At 49.4% G+C, this 13,327-nt stretch overlaps 1 protein-coding gene across 3 annotated transcripts in view; it reads left to right on the forward strand.

The window, feature by feature from the left end:
* LOC135054783 (uncharacterized) overlaps positions 1-13,327 on the forward strand; it is a 78,233-nt gene that overhangs the window by 63,991 nt on the left and 915 nt on the right. For all 3 annotated transcript variants that reach the window (XM_063958102.1, XM_063958103.1, XM_063958101.1), the window contains exons 3-6: positions 972-1,047; positions 1,168-1,265; positions 6,463-6,559; positions 12,857-13,263. In XM_063958102.1, coding sequence (XP_063814172.1) covers positions 1,014-1,047; positions 1,168-1,265; positions 6,463-6,559; positions 12,857-13,263 — 636 coding nt within the window. In that variant the 5' untranslated portion in view covers positions 972-1,013. The remainder of the gene's footprint in view (positions 1-971; positions 1,048-1,167; positions 1,266-6,462; positions 6,560-12,856; positions 13,264-13,327) is intronic.

Here is a 13,327-nt window from a genome sequence, read left to right on the forward strand (position 1 = left end):
GAATGGTGCATTATACAGTAACACCAGGGGAGGTGTCTGGGTGATGACTGGAGAGGTGACTGCTGGGAATGGGGCATTATACAGTAACACCAGGGGAGGTGTCTGGGTGATGTCTGGAGAGGTGACTGCTGGGAATGGGACATTATACAGTAACACCAGGGGAGGTGTCTGGGTGATGTCTGGAGAGGTGACTGCTGGGAATGGGACATTATACAGTAACACCAGGGGAGGTGTCTGAGTGATGACTGGAGAGGTGACTGCTGGGAATGGGACATTACACAGTAACACCAGGGGAGGTGTCTGGGTAATGACTAGAGAGGTGACTGCTGGGAATGGGACATTATACAGTAACACCAGGGGAGGTGTCTGGGTGTTGACTGGAGAGGTGACTGCTGGGAATGGGACATTATACAGTAACACCAGGGGAGGTGTCTGGGTGATGACTGGAGAGGTGACTGCTGGGAATGGGGCATTATACAGTAACACCAGGGGAGGTGTCTGGGTGATGACTGGAGAGGTGACTGCTGGGAATGGGGCATTATACAGTAACACCAGGGGAGGTGTCTGGGTGATGACTGGAGAGGTGACTGCTGGGAATGGGGCATTATACAGTAACACCAGGGGAGGTGTCTGGGTGATGACTGGAGAGGTGACTGCTGGGAATGGGGCATTATACAGTAACACCAGGGGAGGTGTCTGGGTGATGACTGGAGAGGTGACTGCTGGGAATGGGGCATTATACAGTAACACCAGGGGATGTGTCTGGGTGATGACTGGAGAGGTGACTGCTGGGAATGGGACATTATACAGTAACACCAGGGGAGGTGTCTGGGTGATGACTGGAGAGGTGACTGCTGGGAATAGGACATTATACAGTAACACCAGGGGAGGTGTCTGGGTGATGACTGTGTCATTGTGTGTGTCAGGTTCCTATAAGGTGTCAGGATGTCACTGTCTATCTCTCCATGCAGGTGGGGGAGTATATAGAAGGAGTCTGAGGTCAGTACAAGGACATGATGGAGAATCACCAGACAATCACACCTCTGGGTAAGAGTAGACATTTATTCTGAAGGAGAGAGCAGTTTTGAGGGTCACCAAGATGCACACATCTTCTGATAATCACATACAGTATACACAATGTACTCAGTCACTGTGTGTCACCTACAGATGGACCCAATAACAGAGATTCCCCAGAGAGATGTCCCCGTCCTCTGTATACACAGGACAGTACAGAGGAGAATCACAGGACCCCACAGGAGGATCAGGTAGGTGACATTTAGGCTCTCGCCAAACACTAAATACCAAGGTTGCTTGGCACTGTATGGTCTATCATGTAATGTCATTTAAGTAAATCAGACACTGTTGGCTACAGAAGTACTACTGCACCCAGCTGTTGTAGTGTGTGGGGTGTGTGCAAACAATCAACACCGCTACCCACTACGTATTACAAAGCAAGAGACAGTGACACCTGCATGTTGCTTTGTGATTTGTGTGGCGATGCTGAGCTGGATCTTTGAAGTGTATAGAGCAGGCCTGGCCAACCTGCGGCTCTCCAGCTATTGTGTAACTACACATCCCAGCATGCACTGCCACAGTTTTAGCATCCCCTAATAGCAAAATTGTAGCAGGGCATGCTGGGACTTGTAGTTACACAACAGCTTGAGAGCCACAGGTTGGCCAGGCCTGGTATGTAGAGTGAGAGCATCTGTAGGATGGCTAGTGAGGCACATGTGGTGGTGATTAGTAACCTGTATACGGATGGCTGATATGAATGAGATAGCGGAGGGAGGGAGGGGGGGGGGGAGGGGGAGCAGGGTATCCTGAATAGGGGCTGTCCGGGACCATTTTCGGGGCAGCTGCAATACATCACACGCAGCTGCTCCGATAAAAAAAAAATGGTGGGCCGCCTGACAGCGCAGCCAGGGGTCAACCTCAGTTTTGCTACGTCCGCAATCTAATTGCAGACACATCGGGCGGCAGCCTCACACATGCTGGGCAACCTTGCCCTGTGCTGGGCAGCCCCCAGCATGTGAGGAGATGAATGCAGATCTGGCTGCGTATGCAACGATCTACGTTCATCTCTGAATACCCCACCCCCACCCCCACACCCCCAATGCGTAGGATAGGGATCGGTGCACGTTATTCATAGAAAACTGATGTTGGCACAATAATGTGGCAATGGTGCACAGGGATAGGAATGGAGAATACAGTAAAAAAATGTAAATAAGCGGAGGCGGCACCGTGGTTGGTGACTGTTTGGACGGTAAACAGGGCCACTGTGCACGTGTGGTTGAAAAGGGGAGACTCTGGCCGTACTCAGTGACAGGAGCCGGGTGCTGCACGAGAATGCCTCCCTGTCTCTGCGGAGGAACCGGCATTTTGGGGTCACGCCTCCGAATTAAGACATGAAACCAGTAGAAGTGTGTATAAATAATAAAAGACAATAATGAAACAATATGGGGTTGATTGCATGTTGCGCGCAATTGCGGTCACTTTGCATGTTCCAATATATATGTGGTTTTCTCTCAGGAAGGCTGGTGGGTCACTGGACCATGGCATTGCAGGTTGGGCTGGAGTTTGACGCTTAATCTATTGTAACTTTAAAATGTAAGCTCCTTCCCCCTGCAACCCCATCATGCTAGTGTTCTTTAAGTGACTCGCAGAATAGGGTGTGTTTTGGGAGGGCTAATTGGGGGAGGAGGGAGGGGGGGGGGGGGGGGAAGAGTGCTGCCACCACCACAGTGCATGTCCTCTCCCTTTTGGAGTGTGCCGGGCAGCAACGCTGTCCCAGATGGCCCGCCATCCTTCTGGGTTTTCCCTGGAGTGGCTTCCTAATCTGAGTGCGCCACAGACAGGCAACCCGGCTGTAGGGGCATACCAAGTGAGCTCTCACAGGGGAGTAGCACGTTAAGAGTGCAGCCATGAAGCCAGGGGGTAGGGCATAGTGCTGCTGGTCTCCCCTGCTCATTCCTACAGTGGTGGTAAGTCCTTCCTGCTGCGCAGCACTCAGAAGGAGAAAATGAAACTGGCTCTTCTGGCTGTGATCGTTGGCTGCTGCAAGTCTCTCCTCTGCTACTGGTATTCTCTCAGGAAGACTAAGCGGTTGTATTTTTTAAATTATCTATTATTGCCTTTGCTGTTCTAGGCAATTGTGCAGTTGCTCAGTGACCTGTGACAAGTATTTCTGTATTTGGGAATTTGTCTGCCTTGTTTCTGCTATACATAGCCCAGGCGCGTGCGAACTATTACGGACACGGCTAAACCCGTCAAAGCAAAAAGTGCTACTATGAATAGTGTATTTCATTTGCGTCCAGTGTAACCTTAAATTGCCATGTGGACAGGTGGAGTCTGGTTTGTGTTGTACGGACTGTCAAACAAGGTTTAGTGTCAAGCAGATGTCTGTGCCGCTATGTTTGCCTCTGGAGAGCCAGCATGGGAACAGGCTTTGTGTCGGCCAATCTCTGACTTGGTGAAGCTTGTAGCGCTTCAGCGGGAGGATCAGGCTAGGGCAGTTGTTGTACCCATTTCCTCTAGGCGCGGCTTTGAGTCACCTGCTACTGGCCGTGCGAATGCTCATTCAGTTTCTGATCCACACTGGCCCCGTACCATGGAATGTACGGCGTTGAGGTTTGAAAAAGTTTCCTCTTATTTGGAATGCTTTTTTGAGGATCCTTGGCTGTGCGCGGTGCATATGCTTCTTCCTCCTTCCGGGGCGCCATTAGATGTTTTGAAATCGGAGGAGGAGGGTGGTGAACTTACGGAGACTGGCGTCATCCCGGATGGTGAAGGCCTAGAGTTGCATAGAAGACCTCAATGAAATGTGGATTTGAACCAGTCTATCAGCTCTCTCACCTTGGACAGAATTATTGCTCCAGTTACTCCACTGGAACAGAAGCTGAGATTTTACTCCAACCTGTTCCTTGTTCGGAAGCAATCTCCATGCTTTGAACACCAGGTTGTGGGTAGATCATTTGTTAATGGAATCTCTCAAATCCGTGATCCACCACATGGAGGTCAACAAATATTTGGCCTCACTCGATGTCGGGGAAGCGTATCTTCATGTTTTAGTTTGGCCAGATCGCCATGTATCCTCCGTTTTTGCAGTCGGATCAGATCACTATCAATTCCAGGCCATACCATTCAGTATAGCAAGTTCAAAGCACAAACCCCTGGTCATCATCATCTGTCGATCTTGTTATGTATGAAGTTGCTAGGCACAATGGTTTCCGCTTTAGGGACCATTTAGTATACCAGGTTCCACTTGGGGATTTCAGTAGGAAATTCTCCAAAATTGAGAGGTATACTGAGCATCCAGTCCATCTCAGTGTCTTATTCTGTCCGACAGCATTCGCCAGTCTCTACATTGGTGGCTTGGTCACTCTGAATTGGGTCATTGTGACCACAGATGCAAGTCTCCTCCTAGGATGGGGTCCCCATGACATTACATCTTCCTTTGGTCACCGTTGGAGACTGCTCTAGCGCTCAATGTGCTTGAGCTCAGAGCCATCTTTCTATCTCTCTTGGGGGCAGAGTCCTTGCTGCCCAGTTTGTATTCAGACAATGCCACAGCAGTGGTATATGTAAATCATCAGGGATGCACAGAGTGCAGAAGCGATGGTGGTGGCAGACCGAATCCTTTCCTGGACAGAGACCTTAGTTCCGGCACTCTCAGCAGTGTTCATACCGGGAGTAGACAATTAGGATTCAGACTTCCTCAGCAGAGCCACGTTTCTCCTGGGGGGGAGTGGTCTCTCTCAATCTAGAGGTCATCCAACAGTTAGTTTGGAAGTTGGACCTTCTGCAGGTGGATCTCTTGGCTTCTTGACAAAACTACAAAGTTCCACAGTTTTGTGTGAGATCCATGGACCCGCAGGCACTAGTTTTCCACTTCAACCAAACCTTCTGCAACCAGGTCTGTTTCTTAACAAGGACCTTCCTTGGTTAGTTTGGTGTTTTAAAACCAAGCTTTTAAAAGCTAAAGGTTGTTCTCTTTTGGTAGTCCATACTACGCTGCAAGCCTGAAAACTGGTTTTGTCATGCAATTACCACAGAGTATGAAAACTCTACATCTTCTGGTGTGAACAAAGAGTTCATACCTTCAAGTTTTGCCTCTTGTTTGTTTTTTTTACCTTCCTTCAGGGTCATTTGGAGGCTGGTTTAAAGGCTTTGCTCTTTGAAATTACAGATTTTGTCACTGTCAATTTATTTCCAGCAGCGTTTGGACCTTCTTCCAGAGGTTTGAAACTGTTTACAGGGTGTGGTCCGGAAACGATCACTATTTTGTCTGCCGGTAGCACCATGGGATCTTAATCTAATCCTATCTGCTCTCAAACAGGGTCCAGTTGAGCCTTTATCTTTTGAAAGATCTTCAAGTTCATTACTTGTAGCTGATATTCTTCTTTATGGCTATTGCCTCAGCCCAGCGTGTTTTCGAGTTAGGGGCTTTGCTTTGCAAGCCGCCTATTCTCGTCGTTCATGACGATAGAGTGGTTCTCTGTATGGTTCCTACGTTCCAACCAAAAGTTGTTTTGGCTTTTCACTTAAACCAAGAAATTTTTATTTTCTAGTTTCTTCCTCCTTTCGTCAACTTCCCGGACCAGGATGATCTGGCTCTACTAGATGTAGTTCGAGCTTGGCGGATTTACTTGGATAAGATGACTTCTGTCCACCGCAAGAATTCTCTGCTTGTTCTTTACGACGCACATAGACTTAGTTGTCCAGATAGGAAGCAGACCATTGCGTGTTCGAGCCTATTCTAGTGCAAAGCGACCGGCACCAGACCAGGTGTCATCGCATTCCACTAGGGCAGTGATTACCTCCTGGTCAGTCCGACATGGGGTTTTGGTGGAACAGGTCTGTCGTGCAGCTATTGGTCCTCTGTCCAATGTCCACATGTTTACTCGTTTTTACCTTTTTTCATGTCTGTGCCTCCGGCGATGCCCACTTTGGGCATACAGTTCTTCGGTCACACAGCCTGAGCATTCCCTCCCCTAGGGGTGGCTATTAAACGTCTCGTGGTCCACTGCGTTCCCTCCCTCATGCTCGGTTGTGTGGGTTTTTGGTTCTTGACCGTCTTTTTCCCTACTGGTTTGATTGTTCTAACAGTTTCACTGAGTTACTACTACTACTACTACTACTACTACTACTACTACTATATGCCCACTTAGCGCATATCCTACGTGCACATGGCCAGTTGATACACGGTTACCGCCACTCAGCCGAAAGTGCAGATACGACTGAGATGTGTGCAAAGCCCATAATAGCCCTAGTTTGTGTATTCAGGCCCCGATGTGCTCAAGTTTGCAAGGGTGGGTGGCATCGCATGCAGCTATGAAACAGGCCCTAAGAGAGAGCAAACTGTACAAGTAGACTACCTAACTTTTTGCCTCCATTTTGAGGCTTCCTCACTGGGTTCCTCTTTCAAGACTGACATGTTATTTTATTGTTTTCTATGTTACTTAGGGTGAAGGTCTGGCGGATATGAAGGTAGAAGAGGAGACATATGTGAGAGGTGATCAGCAGTGTAAGGAGGAGGAAATCCCTACAGATATCAGCACAGGTGAGTAATAACCACTTATTACAGAGAAGAGTCACATTCTCCTTGTTCTGTCACTACAGTAGCCTCTTATTCTACACCTTCCTGTCAGTACACACTAGTGAGGGATGTGTCAAAAGGAATGAGAAATAACTTTCTCTTGCGTCCTGGAGGATGCTGGGGTCCATATTAGTACCATGGGGTATAGACTGGTCCACCAGGATCCATTGGCACTTTAAAAGTTTAACAGTGTGGGCTGGCTCCTCCCTCTATGCCCCTCCTACCAGACTCAGTTTAGATTATGTGCCCGGAGGAGCCGGTCACAGCTAGGGTAGCTCTACAGAGCTTTCTTAAGGCTGCTGGCAACAGCCTCCCTGCATCGAGGGACTGAGGGGGGGGAGCAGTGTCCGCCCTACGGGGTCTGAGCCACTGTCTCCGCTGACTGGACACTGAGCTCCAGAGGGGATAGATTGCTCCCCGCCGCAGTGAAACGCTCACCCCAGCAGCATGCCACCACCCCCTTGCAGAGCTGAAGTGTGCCGAGTGAGTCACCGCCCCCCCCCCTTACAAGCGGGGGTCGGTGTGAAGATGGCGGTTACAGGGTAGAAGCGCAGTATTAACTGTGCTCCCGGACGGCTCAGCGGTTCCTAGGTGCGGTGCTGTGAGGGGCGCCCTGAGCCAGCGCCTAACCCTACACTGACCAAATCCAGCCGGTCGGGTCAGCCAGCACACACAAACTCAGACCAGTATAATCTGTGAAGAGCGGGAAGACAGCACAATTAAGGGGGCAGAGCTTCTCCTCAGAGCGGACCCAGCAGCGTTTCAGCGCCATTTTCCTGCCTGCAGTCGGATGCAAGTGGAAGAACAGTCCCTCCAGTGCAACTCCAGCTATCTGTATGGTACCAGGGGGTTGTAGAAGGGAGGGGAGGCTGTGTAAGACTGTGTCACCTATTAAGGGACACAGTCAGCCCTGGTTTAGGGTCTCCCTATACCTGTAATAGTGCTGTGTGTGGGTTGGCTCCAATCTCTGTGTTTCTCTGCCATTCTTGGGGGGGGGGGGAGTTGACTCTGTCTGCCCTGTACCATGTGTGTATGTGGGGTGTATCAGCAAACATGTCTAGAGACTCCGTTTCATATGCTGCAGAGTCTTTCTTTCATATCGTCTCGGGAAGATCCCATCCTATGTAATCAGGATTGCACTGTTGTAGCGCAGATCCCAGCTAGAGAACCGGAGTGGTTAGCCTCTCTTAGGGGGACTATTTCTCAGATTTCTGAGAGGGTTGCAAGAACTGAGCATGCAACTCGGGTATTGCAATCCTCTATGGTTGTGTGGTCTGATACTGCTCCCTCGGGGTCCCCTGCGGTTCATTCTCACAAACGTGCACTTGCCAAGATTATGCAGGATGACACAGACACCGATTCTGACACTGCCGACGGAGACGGGGATGTGTCGAGGGGGACGGCATCACTTGCTAAGGGGGTGCAGTTGATGATTGAGGCCGTACGGGATGAGTTGCATATTTCTGACACACCTCCTGAGCAGGTAGAGGAGGCCTTTTTCACGGACAGTAAGAAGGCCCCTCTCACCTTCCCAGCATCTCAGGAATTAAATGCTATATTTGAAAAGGCCTGGGAAAATCGGGAGAAAAAATTCCAGATCCCTAAGAGGGTCTTGGTTGCTTTTCCATTCCCAGAGGATGATAGAAAAAAATGGGAGTCTCCGCTTATAGTTGACGCCTCTGTCTCCAGGCTGTTAAAACAAGTGGTTTTACTAGTCACGGGATCTACCGCGTTGAAGGACCCGGCAGATCGAAAGGTGGATGCTACGCTCAAATCCATATACACTGCTTCAGTGGCTATACTGCGGCCTACTATTGCTTGTGCATGGATTTCTAAAGCTATAGCCAGGTGTTCAATCACTCTGCAGGAGGACTCGACTACGATGGATAAAGGTGACGTTGATTTATTTTTACGTAACATTCAGGATTCTGCAGGGTTCCTGGTAGATTCCATGAAGGACCTGGGTTCCATGGCTACGGGGATCTCCTCCATGTCTATGCTCGCAGGGGTCTCTGGCTGCGCCAATGGTCTGCGGACGCGGAATCCAGGAAGAGCGTGGAGGGCCTACCCTATACTGGTCAGGCTTTGTTTGGGGAGGCGCTGGATGCGTGTATTGCCACAGCTACAGTGGGTAAGTCTCCTTTTCTCCCCTCAGCTGCACCGGCTATGAAGAAGCCTTTTACACCAGCCACGTCACAGTCCTTTCGGCCGTGAGGCCTAGAAAGAACAAGCTTTCTCACACCTTCTTCAGAGGTGGTCATGCTAAAGGAAAAAAAGCCTGCTCCCGCAGGTTCCCAAGACCAGAAGCCTGCTTCTGGTGCCTCCAAGTCCTCCGCATGATGGTGGGCCGCACGCCCTGGGGGAAGGTCAGGTGGGAGCAAGACTCAGCCAAGTCTGGGTGTCGTCTAGCCTGGACCCTTGGATACAGGATATAGTGTCCAGGGGGTACAGACTGGAGTTTCAAACTCTCTCCCACCTCACCGTTTCTTCAAATCAGGCTTGCCGGCAGACAGAGCAGTTCTTCTGTAAGCTATCCGAAAATTGGTAGTGTCTGAGGTCATTGTTCCAGTTCCACCTCATCAGTGGAACAAAGGTTACTATTCGAACCTTTTCGTGGTACCGAAGCCGGATGGTTCGGTACGGCAAATCTTTGAACCCTTATCTCAGGGAGTTCAAGTTCAAGATGGAGTCTCTGAGAGCTGTCATCTCAGGACTGAAGGAGGGGGGAGTTCCTGGTGTCCCTGCATATCAAGGATGCATACCTCCACATTCCCATTTGGTCGCCGCATCAGGCATATCTCAGGTTTGCATTGTTAGACTATCACGATCAGTTTCAGGCACTGCCGTTCGGTCTCTCCACGACACCGAGGGTCTTCACCAAGGTGATGGCAGAGATGATGGTTCTCCGCAGCAAGCAGGGGGTGAACATAATTCCGTATCTGGACGATCTCCTGATCAAGACGTCGTCCAGGGAGAAGACTCATCTCTCAAGGAGCACGGATGGATCCTGAACCTTCCAAAGTCTTATCTGGAGCCGACAAGGAGGCTGTCTTTCCTGGGGATGATACTAGACACGGAGGTGCAGAGGGTGTTTCTACCAGTGGAGAAAGCATTGGTGATTCAAACAATGCGCCGGGATGTCTTGAAGCCTTCCCGGGTATCGGTTCATCAGTGCATCCGCCTTCTGGGGAAGATGGTTGCCTCCTACGAGGTTCTGCAGTACGGAAGGTTTCATGCTCAATCCTTTCGACTGGATCTCTTGGACCAGTGGTCGGGATCTCGCATACATATGCACCAGAGGATACGTCTGTCACCAAAAGCCAGGATTTCGCTCCTCTGGTGGCTACAACTACCACACCTTCTGGAAGGCTGAAGGTTCGGGATTCAGGACTGGATCCTTCTAACCACGGATGCAAGTCTAAGAGGTTGGGGAGCAGTTGCTCAGGGAGAAAATTTCCAAAGAAGGTGGTCGTATAAAGAATTCATATACAACGGCCTTCTTCAAGCAGCACACCTTCTACAGGATCGAGCTGTTCAGGTGCACTCGGACAACGTCACACAGTGGCCTACATAAACCGACAAGGCGGAATGAAGAGCAGGGCTGCAGTGTCAGAGGTGTCAAGAATCATTCTCTGGGCAGAAAGGCCCGCAGTGGCGATGTCGGCAATCTTCATTCCGGGAGTAGACAACTGAGAAGCATACTTCCTCAGCAGACACAATCTCCATCCAGGAGAGGGGCCTCCATCTGGTGGTGTTCGAGGAGGTAACCGGTTGGTGGGGGGGTTTCTCACATAGACATGATGGCCTCCCGCCTCAACAAGAAGCTGTGGAGGTACTGTTCCAGGTCGAGAGACCAGCAGGCAGTGGCAGTGGACGCACTGGTAACACCGTGGGTGTTCATGTCAGTGTATGTGTTCCCTCAACTTCCTCTGATTCCAAAAGTTCTTCAACTTGTTAAAAGAACAAAAAGGTCCTGGTAATCCTCATTGCTCTGGACTGGCCAAGGAGGGCTTGGTACGCGGATCCGCTTGATATTCTGCTGGAAGATCCACGGCCCTTTCCTCTTCGGAAGGATCTGCTGCTGCAGGGGCTGTTCGCTTATCAAGACTTACCACGGCTACGTTTGACGGCATGGCGGTTGAGCGCCAGATCTTAGCTTGGAAGGGTATCCCGAGCGAGGCGATTCCTACCCTGATACAGGCTAGGAAGGGGGTAACGTCTAAACATTACCATCGCATTTGGAAAAATGTGTCTTGGTGTGAATCCAAGAAATTTCCTGCGTGGAGTTTCAACTTGGACGTTTTCCTGCAAGCAGGTGTGGATATGGGCCTGAGATTGGGCTCCATCAGGTCCAGATCTCAGCTCTATCCATTTTCTTCCAAAAACAATTGTCTGTCCTCCCTGAGGTTCAGACCTTTTTTGAAGGGTTCTGCACATCCAGCCTCCCTTTGTGGCGCCAACGGCACTCTGGGATCTTGATGTGGTATTACAGTTACTGCAATCGGATTGGTTTGAGCCTCAACAGGAGGCTGAAGTCAAGTTTCTCACGTGGAAGGCGGTCACTTTGTTGGCCTTAGCTTCTGCTCGACGCGTGTCGGAATTGGGGGCTTTGTCCTGTAAAAGTCCCTATCTGATCTTCCATGAAGATGGGGCAGAACTCGAGACTCGTCCGCAGTTCCTGCCTAAGGTTGTATCAGCCTTTCATATCAACCAACCTAATGTGGGGCCAGTATCTACTGCCTCCTCAATTGCTCCAAAGGCCTTGGATGTTGTGAGGGCTTTGAAGATTTATGTGAAGAGGACGGCTCGTCATAGAAAATCTGACTGTTTGTCCTCTATGATCCCAAGAAAATTGTCTGTCCTGTTTCTAAGCAGTCGATTTCATGCTGGATCAGGTTCACCATCCAGCATGCATATTCTACGGCAGGGTTGCCGTGTCCAAAATCTGTAAAGGCCCACTCTACTCGTAAGGTGGGCTCTGCCTGGGCGGCTGCCCGGGGTGTCTCGGCTGTACAGCTTTGCCGAGCTGCTACTTGGTCTGTGTCAAACACGTTTGCTAAGTTTTACAAGTTCGGCCTCTGAGGACCTAAAGTTTGGTCAATCAGTTTTGCAGGAGCCTCCGCGCTCTCCCTCCCGTTCTGGGAGCTATGGTACATCCCCATGGTACTAATATGAACCCCAGCATCCTCTAGGACGTAAGAGAAAATAGGATTTTAATTATCTACCGCCCAGCGCTTTGTTTTCCTGCATTGGTTTTATAGTTCAGTACTGCCTGGTTCCTAGGTAAGTTCTGAGTTATTTACTGTTTCAGTACTGTTTTCAGGTGTTGCTGAGTTTTTTACGGCATGTTGGCCGGTTTTGCCTGTTGTGTTTGCTGGTATGAATCCCGCCACTATCTGTGTATTTCCTTCTCTCGAAGTATGTCGTCTCCTCGGGCACAGTTTCTCGACTGAGTCTGGTAGGAGGGGCATAGAGGGAGGAGCCAGCCCACCCTCTTAAACTCTTGAAGTGCCAATGGCTCCTGATGGACCCGTCTCTACCCCATGGTACTAATATAGACCCCAGCATCCTCTACGGACCACGAGAAAAGGATTTACCGGTAGGTATATAAATCCTATTTTTATTTCTGTTCAGGCGCTACTCTGGGCAGCATGTGGTTTTTTTTTTTTTTTTGCAGATACCAAATAATAATACAAATGTAAGAGAGTGCTGATGAGGAAAGAATGACTTGATAACTAAAGGTGATTACACACTGTGCCATGTATTTTTGCGATTTTGACTATATAGTCAAAATAGCAAGAAAAGTTAGAAAATATCACACCGTGTGAACACAGCTTATGATACCGATGCGCGGCCCAGCGGGGTCGGTATCGCAAGAAAAAATAGACTCTGCAGGCAAGTCAACTGACTATCTGTGTACTATCCAGTGCATAGTGCACGTGTTTCCAGTAGCGGACGATATTTTCTTGCGATACAGGAGGGAGAAAACAACAACTTTCAGTTTTAATGCCACTGTACACCACCAATATTGGGAGGCACATGAGGACAAACACTGGTGGGATAATATATTATGGTCATAATGATGTGCAATAATGTGTCGTGGGCATTACGGATGTGTAATTTTGTGTAATGGCATAATGGTGTGCAGCAGAATGTGTAATGGGCATACCAGTGTGGAATAATGTGTAGCGTTGTTTGACATAGGTATGTACATTACACTTGTACTTTTTTGTAAAATTGTGTTTTTTACTTTTCCCACAGATATGTCTTCAGATGAACGCATATTCTGGACTGGATTTATCGTCCTCTATCGCCAGTATGAGTGCCTGTGGCATGTAAAAAGTGCGACCTATGCCAACAGGGCACTGAGGAATCTGGCATATGACCAGCTGATCAGATACAGTAGAGCCCGGAACAGTGCTGCGGACCTAAATTGGGTAAAGAAGATGATCGCAAATTTCCGAACCGTGTTCTTGAAGGAGCACAAGAAGATGGTGGAATCGCAACGAACGGGAGCCGGGACGGATGAGGTCTACAAGCCAACGTTGTGGTTTTATGACCTCATGAAGTTCACCTTGAAACAAGAGCCAAAGAAAAGGTCGCATAGTAGTCTGGATCCAGAGTCTCCCATTCTCATTGAAGAGGAAGCATCTGACAGTCTGGACCTGGTAAGTACACACAATTTGAATTGTATTGTACCTACACATTTTTACATGGAGTCAGTTTTGTTTT

The sequence above is a fragment of the Pseudophryne corroboree genome, chromosome 3, assembly GCF_028390025.1.
Source record: "Pseudophryne corroboree isolate aPseCor3 chromosome 3, aPseCor3.hap2, whole genome shotgun sequence".
Classification (NCBI taxonomy): domain Eukaryota; kingdom Metazoa; phylum Chordata; class Amphibia; order Anura; family Myobatrachidae; genus Pseudophryne; species Pseudophryne corroboree.